This window comes from Mixophyes fleayi, chromosome 6 (genome assembly GCF_038048845.1).
Source record: "Mixophyes fleayi isolate aMixFle1 chromosome 6, aMixFle1.hap1, whole genome shotgun sequence".
NCBI classification, from domain to species: Eukaryota; Metazoa; Chordata; class Amphibia; order Anura; family Limnodynastidae; genus Mixophyes; species Mixophyes fleayi.
This window is the reverse complement of record NC_134407.1, coordinates 170,985,110-170,994,329: the sequence shown is the minus strand read 5'-3', so window position 1 is coordinate 170,994,329 and position 9,220 is coordinate 170,985,110. Positions and strand designations below refer to the sequence as shown.

The following is a 9,220-nucleotide window of genomic DNA, read 5'->3' as shown; positions in this document are numbered from 1 at the left end:
TTCCCTTACTTAAGCAGTTGATAGGGGCTCTGGCGTCTATAAATTCAAACGCTTATGAGACCATATTGTTCAGTACAGCTTTTTCTATTGCGTTCCACAGAGCTTTTAGGATTAGTGAGCTGGTGGCTAATTTCAGGGTTTCCATAGGTTCAGCTTTGCTTGCAAAATACACATTAGTGTCCAATACACATGTTTCATGTAAGATATTGCACTCAAAGACTGGCCAATATAATAAAGGGCTATGGATAACCTTGCCCGCTCACAAAGATGTAACCATATGTCCTGTTGCTCTGTGTGTTAAATTGGCTGCAGTTCGTTCCCAGAGAAGGAGACGCATGGTTGGTGCACAATGATGGATCTCCTTTCAAAATTTCAGTTTAATGCTCTTAAAACGGCGGTGCAAAACATTGGCTTAAATCCAAAATTCTATTGGACCCACTCCTTTCGCATTGGGGCAGCTACTGTTGCAGCCGTAGGAGGTGCCTCTGTCCCAGATTCAATCCTTGGGTTGCTGGAAGTCAGATGCCTATAAAATATACACACTAATAAATTTCATCCTCTTCTTTCTCGTTTTTTAACCTCTCCCTCTCCCCCCTTATCTCTCCCTCTCTCTCCCTCTCTTCTCACCTTCTCTCCACCGGCAATTCAGGGCAAATGTCATTTTAGTGAGGATGTGGAGGGATTTTTCCCATGTTTCCCTCGGATACAGACCTGATTAGTGGTGAGCCTCTGGGGTTTTATGGTTTTTTTTACCTTCATTTGGATTACTGTCCCTACCCCCCTCCCAGTTTCCTAGTGTTAAACCTGTTTAGGTTGGTAACTTGTTTTCAATTAAGTAAACCATAATTTGTTGGACCACCTCACCCTAATTGGTGTTGTGTTTAAACCACATGTGGTTGGTCCCTATTTTCCACTCTCTTAGTTAGATTAAGTAAACCTTTGCAGGGTGGAACCCCCCTTCACCAGCTACACAGTTATAAACCTTAACTGGTTGGAACCCCTCACCCTCCCATCATCCTTTTGCCTAGGATAAACCATATTGGCTGGTCTATGTTTTCCACCTGTTTGCTGAAGTAGACTTTTACAGGTTGGAATCCCCCCCTCTCCCCCTCTTCTCACCAGTTACATCGTAATAAACCTTAATTGGTTGGAACAGTTCACCTTCCCCTCACCCCATTTGCATTGTGATAAATCATATTGGTTAGTCTCTATTTTCCATTCTCCCTGTTCGCTGGCCCCCCACCCTCAATGCTTAAACTGATAAATGTTAATAGGTTGGAGACCTTCCCTTCAATTATTATCGTGATAAACCTATAGAGGCTAGACCCCGCACCCATAATTCCACAATTAAAACAACTCCTATAGGTGGGGTATGTTTGGTGCTAGTTTTATCGTCAACATGGTAATTTTAAGTGTCCTGTTATGACAATGGTACACATGGTTCCAGGTTTTATTCAGTGGAAAATTGTGTATTTTAAGTCCTCCCCCTTTCCTCCTTTTATTTAGTTTAAAGAAATACATATCCCCTTAAGATGATCAATTTTATCTGTCTCCGGTTTACAGGTCAGAAGTTACAAATATGGATAATGGGCTATTCATTTATTTATTGGGCCTGCAAACATCAGCTTGCAAGTGACTGGTCAAATTTTCCCTGCCCCGTTGATATCAAGTGGATTGGGTGAAGGGGTTTATGTTGGCCATCCCTCTTACCATTACTTGAGGAAAAAGTATCAAAGTCACAACCTTCTGTCATTCTAGTTTTACACCTTGGCTGAAATATTGTTGGTAAGACTAAATCCTTGGCCTTTATTATGAACATTAGGGGAGATTTGCATGCTATACATGCACGATGGCCAACGGTAATATTATGTTGGTCTAATATAGTTTCTTGGCTTTCTTGGAGGTTTCCCATAGAGGCGTCCATTTTGACCAGGTTATTACGGAAAATTAATACTGTCATGAGGCGGGTGGTTGGAGAAATATGAGGTCTGGATATTCCTCAACCATTCATTAACACAGAAAATTTGGTTTTACATAAGGTTACACTTATAATATATACAAAGGTTAATTAAGGTGCATGAAAGGAAAGACATTAACCATATGCATTTTATAGAGTTATGGAACAAGATGGAATGCATAGTGGAGCAGATGAAGCATTGAATGGAAAGGCACACTATTGCAGAGATCGTTTTTGTGCAGCAAGATTATTGAAATAAAATAAAGTGGTGGAGACGGCACATGTTTAGAGGCAGTTTTTGCTGTGCGCAGGGGGAGGTAGCTATATACAGATCATTGGGACTTATGTAGTGCCTTCATGCCTCTTTAGTGGAGAAAAGCATTTCCAGGTGCATTTCGAACAATGTAATTAAATGTTTCACACACATGCAGACACACAATTGCCATATGTAATAAATATAGTCATGATGTGATCAGTTCTATGATTAATTTAAGGCGTATATGTTTTAGCGGGCTTTGATATGACGCTATTGTACAAAGTGCCTCTGGAGATTTTTCTCACTGTCTGCCCATCTATGAGGACTGTGCGTCCTGGTTGGTTCTTTGAAAATCACCTGGATAAATTGCAACCAAACCGTAGTTTATTCAGCAGGTGGCAGAACAAGCAAGTCGATATACAGATACAAGGCAGGATAATTCCTTACAAGCACAGCGTATTCACATGAAGAAACCACAGTTCCTAGTCACCACAAAAACAAGATCTCTCTTTACAGCCCAAAGGCACATATTATACATCCCTTATTATTCCCACAGTGATGGAGATAATGGGGGGCATATTAGGGTGGTAGCTAGCTTGTGATAGGTGGTAAGATGATAGGACTAATCCTGGGGTGTCCTCCCCCTTGCTGCCTGGGGTCCTGGTTCCTTGGGGAGAGGGTGCTAGGAGTCAGTGCCAGCAACGACCTTGTTGGCCAGATGATAAAGTGGATGATATGGAGCTTGTTTACGCTCATTGTTTAGTTCAGACCTCTTGTTCTGTGTTATCCTGGAGTAACTATTCCATCTGGCTACATTTAAGAACAATCTGTCTAACATATAACATATAGCCTAAAATATGCATAGAATATAATAGCGTGTGTTAGCATATGGACACAAATTACAATAAACTAACACCGCAAAATGAGGACAGTTCAGTATGCAGAAAGAGAAGATGGAACGCAAATGTCCTTGTGCCTTATTGCCTCAAGTCCAAACTCACAGCATGACTTACACAGTTCTAAGCACATTTTTAGTTTGTGGAGACACCTTGATGTGTGTTGGGCAGACCATCCAGGTGTACTAGTGCAAAACCAAGGACTTTTAAATTGCACATATGCTTCACTTCATAAATGACCTATAGGCTATAGTGCAATCTTAACTTAAATTGTATACTGCTCCCTTGGTGATTTGTGGAAAAACAAAAAAAGTTTTAATCAAAACATTCTAACAATACCCTGTTCATATTTGCCTGAAGGGTTTACATCCATTGTTGTGTTTGGAGCTGGTACACGCAGAGTCTACTGTGTTCACACATGTTCCTACTATAAATAGGAACAGTGCAAGACGTTATCCACAAAATACATCAAGATGAAGATCATTATTGTTCTTGTACTAACAACTCTGGTTGTTAGCAGCTGGGCAATAGATAAATGCTTTCTCTACAGAGCACTCAAAAATGCTGCCATCGAAGATGAGAAGGTGTCATTGTGTAAGTATATTATATACATTTTTATTTCATTGTCTTTCAACATTTTTTTATCTACTTATTTTTTTCTGCATCTCTTTGCATTTTGTTATTTCTGTAATGTCCCAGCATTATGTAACATCTCCTATTTTCTCACATTTATCATTGATAACTCATTTAGGGGTCTATTTGCAAAGATGAGATGAGTCAAAAAGATGGAAAGGCTTTGCATGTTCCCACAGTGGGTCTGCTTCACATGCGCATACGCAGAATTTAGCCACGCAAACACATTGCACTTGTAGCATTCGCCGTCAGCGTTAGGTTTCTGGTGAATAGTAAAAATATTTCGGACATTAGGCTGGTCTTTGCCGGGGCTTCCAGTGCAGCCCCAGTATAGTAAATAGTTGCAATACAACATTATGTATCACAACGTTATGCTGCAATAATGTTACCTTTTGCAGTGTAAAGAGCATTAATAGTAAATAAACCCCTTAGTCTAAAAATCATTGCATTTGTTTCTTATTTCTCTGCAGTGATGTGCATAGCTCATCATGCCAGTGGGTTTAAACTCTATCATAGAAAAAGTCATCAGTATCACGGAATTTTCCAAATCAATGATCTGCAGTGGTGTCAAGGCAGTAGATATAAAAGCCAGAACCTTTGCAATATACCATGTTCATGTAAGTATACATCCCAACATTCTCAATGCCATTCAGGCTGATCTGCCAGCCACACCCCTAACTGAAGTATGCGTTATACCAATGCCACTTTAGCTTAGTAAAATCTGGAGTAGCACATAATGAAATTTATTATTATTATTGTTGTTGTTATCATTATTTTTATTATCCTTTATGTATAACATATTCTTCAGCATTGTACAAACAGATAGAACAAATTAATTAATGTGTATTCACACTAATAAACTTTTTAAATAGTTTAAAGAGTCAGTCCAATCAACTCTTGGACAACTCTTCTTAATATAATATCCTTGGGAAGCACAGTGGCTATGGTGTCATCAGCAGTGACAAAGCCGACAGAGTTTACAACTATAAATTAACCCTGTAAACAATAATGGAGACAGAATGACAATATGGACTTCCCATATAGCAGGCACTAATTCTGTCCAGCAGCTCTAATGATGTGCAGATGTGAAATGCGAATGTCAGAAATATCTACGTAAAGAAATTACGTCATTTCTAACAGACACAGTGCAAATGGCGCTGTTAAAGTGGTAATGAGCGAACCCGCTGCCAGGATTACATTATACAGACGGTGGGGCCGCCCATTGCTGCTTTAAAAGTGCCATTTGCACTGTGTTTATTAAAAATGATGTGATTTCTTTATGTAGATATTTCTGACAGCTGCATTTTACATCTGTACAGCATTAGAGCTGTCGGACACAATAAGTGCCTGCTATATGGTAAGTCCATATTGTCATACTATCACTATTATTTGTTTCAGGATTAATTTGCAGCTCTTAACACTGTTGGCATTTTCAGAGCCTTTAATTCATACCACACCCGGGAAGCAAATAGTAGGGTCCCTAGGAACCCTGTTAGCTGAAGCCAGGAAGCTAGATCACGATATAGTTTACAGTATTGGAGGGCTCAAGCTATTTGGCAACCTTCAATAGAGGTCCATTTAGCTTTTTTAAAGAGGACTGGATGTATTATTAAATCCTGCTGTCAGCTGTAGTGTTACTGCAGAGAAAATGAGTCAATCTAACGAGTGATTGACTTCCATTCTTTGCTACCGGGGTGGAAGATGATTGGGGATAATCCAAAATTGGACAACCCCTTTAGTAATATAGTGCAATGTACACAAATGTGCTGTAACCCATACCAACCAATCTGATGTATGCTTTCTTTTTCTAAATGGCACAAGAAACATGACAACCAATATAAGTTGGGTTGTATGGGAAACAGTACAACTGTCCATTGGTGGACTTAATGGGTCACAAAGTGCTGCTTTCTAGCCCAATTGGGTGGATGAAACCTACATTGTCAAAGTCACACTTGTGAAGGGAGACTAAGGGGTATATTTAATAAACTGCGGGTTTGAAAAAGTGGAGATGTTGCCTATAGCAACCAATCAGATTCTAGCTGTCATTTTGTAGAAGGTACTAAATAAATGAAAGCTAGAATCTGATTGGTTGCTATAGGCAACAGCCCCACTTTTTCAAACCCGCAGCTTAGTAAATCTAGCCCTAACTGTTTAAAGGTCATGAATAGAATTATAAAAAAAAACAGGAGAAGTGCAGGATTTTAGAGGGGATATTCTAGAAACAAATATATAGTAGAGAGAGGACTATTATAAACACGAGATTATTTTCATTGGTGCCATCCTTCCCTCAGTTTTTGTCAAATGCCATGTCACATTTTACATATATACATAGCATACATATAATATTCAATATAAGTATGGTACGGCATATGTGAAACCTGGTGTTAAGAAGTGGTACTGCAGTTTTTTTCTTATTAGCATCTTTTGTATAATATGCCTTTAGTCGGTTACAGACACGTGTGAACACCCCTTTGAATAGTTAATATAAACTTGTTGGTTTTTTTTTTAAAAAAAAAGTTTGCTATTTAAATTAAGGCATCCAAAGTATTATATCCCATTACAAATAATGCCTCAATAATCTAAAGAGTCAATTCTAGAAATAAGAGTATACAAATACAGGAACACATAGAGGAGTGTTTATATTTTTCTCTTTTCCTTAGACTTAGAGAACTTAAACCTAATAGATGACATACAATGTGCTTCGAAAATCTTGAGCCAACAAGGACCGAGCGCTTGGTATGTTTTGTAATGCATATATTTTACAAAGTATTGAAAACAATATTTCCCCTAGTAGAGTGCTTGTTATGTGAATATAAACCCCTCACCTCATGTATTGTTCTTACATATTGTTCTTACCAACTTAAAACAATGTTTACAGCAAGCTTGTACAGGTAATGTGGTCATTCTGGAGTTTGCCAGAACAATCAATGTGCTTGGGTGCAGTTGTCTGCTGAACTTGGTTCCCAAATGTACTGTATATTAATATTGGTTGCGCAGCATCAATAAGCTCCACAGCCCTGCCTTTAATAAAAACAGTTTTGGACTGCAGGCCCTGCAAGCCCAGTGCAGATCATGACACAAAAAGACACAATTGAGAGCATTAAACAGTGAAACATGTATTTGGTTTCAGTTCTCATTATTAACCTCCCCATCATTTATTAATCCCCAACATTGAAAATTAATCATACATCGTCCACTTCATATGTAATGACATCCCCATTTATAATCATTAAATCATTTAGCCTTATCATAAGAGCCCCTTCAACATCATTAACCCCTTTCTAATTATTAACTCCCTCATCCCCATAATTAACCATAACATCATTAAAAAATTCCTTTTATATTCACTAACCTCCTTAATCCTTACCTCCCTCAGCCTCATCAAAAGTACCCCATTAAGATCATTAACCCCCTCACTCTCATAATTAACTTCCAATCATTATGCCTAATCCCTCCAACATCAACTTCCCACTAAGTATTTAATATCCTCCCTCCATCCCCACTTACCTGATGCTGATCTGTCATTAGAGGGGAGCTGATCATATGTCATTTCCCCCTTGTGTGCTTTCTCTCCCACAGCGCACCCTGCAGGCCGGAGGTTATACAGCTGCCTGTTAGCATGCACAAACAGCTGGGAGGTAGGGGGTGTGTACTTCATGCCTGATATGCTCCACCCATGAGTGCCATGCACTATGTGCGGAGCGCTTCACCTGGAACATTTTCTTCTTTCTGTGAGGCAGCAGACCCTCTGACAGTGCTATTTAACTGTATGTGAATGCAGCGGCCATTCCACTAAATATTATAACATTGGGTATATACAGGGGCACACACAGCATATTCCTGCACATTGCGATAAACTACACAATATCAATGTACTTTGCAGAGTAATTCAATATAGACATCATGGTACATAATGCAGGCACATTTTGGAATGTAAATATATATAAAACACATATAAAACACATTTGTCCCTTTTGACAGAAGCATTAACTGCAACATATATTTCTACCATAATAAAGTCTGAGATGAAGGGACCAGGCATAACTCATCCCCTATTAGTGTGAGGAACGAGGTACAGTTTGTCTGGGTGATAAGGAACCTCTCGTTTCATCACATATAACAAATGAAAGTATTTGTTAAAATGTCCATTAGAACCATAGAGGAATTACAGGGGTCTGTATCAGGACTATTTCTACACCGCTTCAATGCAAATCTTGGTAATGTACTCCCACTCAACAACAGTAAAGAAACATATTAGGGAAAACATAGTAAAATATAGTCAGGACTAAACTATCTGGATTATTGTCAAATCTAATCTCATTTTTTCCTTCTTTTTCCCAAAGGGGAGTTTGGCAACTCAATTGTAAGGATAAAGATCTTACACCATATTTACGTGGATGTTAGCTGAAGCCACTGAATGAAAACTGACAAAGTGATTTTACTAAATAAAAATATATTACTTGTCGCTGTATCACATACCTGCTTTGATCTTTTGATTGCCTCCACGGTTCACCCAATCAATTAAACTTTATGCAACAAGATCTTTTTGAATTGTCTGAGTTTTTTTTTATTTTAATCTGCAAATTAAACTATTAAAGCATGACAAGAACATAACAAAACTGTTGTCATTTTATTGTCTTACTTTTTTTTGGTTGTCAGAAGACTTCTGTGTAATCAGAAAATAATGTATTAATTGCCCTATTTCAGGCACAGTGTATCCTACATTCCAAAACAATGACTGCTCTCCTACTTACCCATGATTGCACATGTGCGTACACCGGGACAAACGCAGTGTTTTAAGATTTTTTTAAGAAAATTATATTCAGAAAAAAAATAACTCCAATTTCAAAGCCATGAATGTCAGTTTTAAGAGCTACAGGGAAAACTGGGTGTGTCCAATTTAACCTTAAAATAATTAAAGTTTTCAATAATTACACTAAACTTAAGAAGGATGTTTAAAAATTTGAAGTTTATGTTTATCTTTTAATAATTGCCTATGTAACATTGTCTTCCATGCATATGGGTATCATTTCACTATCATGGATATGGATATTTAATACTCGTATATTTCAATCGATAGCTTTTATTTTAAGGTCATTATTATAATGAATCCTATACAATTTCGCACTTTCATGTTTTTACACTTTAGGATAGCTAAGCAATTGGGGTTTTATTTATTTATTTTATTTAAAGTATATTTTTGCCTCTTATTATACATTGCTCCTTTATAGCAGCAGCTTAAATCATTAAACATATGTGGAGTTAGAATGTGATAGCTAGAGATGTTTACTGACCCCCGTGTTTTGGTTTTAGCTTTGGTTTTGGATGTGGATTAACTCAGTGTTTTGTTTTTGGAAAAACTGCCCTCGCGTGTTTTGATATTGGTTTTGGATCCCGATTTTTTTTTTCCTAAAATCATATAATTTGGCTTTTTTTTACATTATTATTAACATCAATAACATTAATTTCCAATCATTT

General features: G+C 37.8%; 1 protein-coding gene across 2 annotated transcripts; it reads left to right on the top strand.

The window, feature by feature from the left end:
* Window positions 1-2,391: 2,391 nt before the first annotated feature.
* Window positions 2,392-8,318, top strand: LOC142160487 (sperm acrosome-associated protein 5-like). Of its 2 annotated transcripts, none has more exons than XM_075215369.1 (4): window positions 2,392-3,703; window positions 4,213-4,359; window positions 6,403-6,478; window positions 8,086-8,318. In XM_075215369.1, exons 1-4 carry the CDS (start codon window positions 3,583-3,585, stop codon window positions 8,144-8,146), a joined length of 405 nt encoding a protein of 134 aa, XP_075071470.1. In that variant the 5' UTR covers window positions 2,392-3,582; the 3' UTR covers window positions 8,147-8,318. The 2 variants fall into 2 exon arrangements, with proteins under 2 accessions (XP_075071470.1, XP_075071469.1); XM_075215368.1 differs by lacking the exon at window positions 8,086-8,318 and adding an exon at window positions 7,322-7,669.
* Window positions 8,319-9,220: the final 902 nt, after the last annotated feature.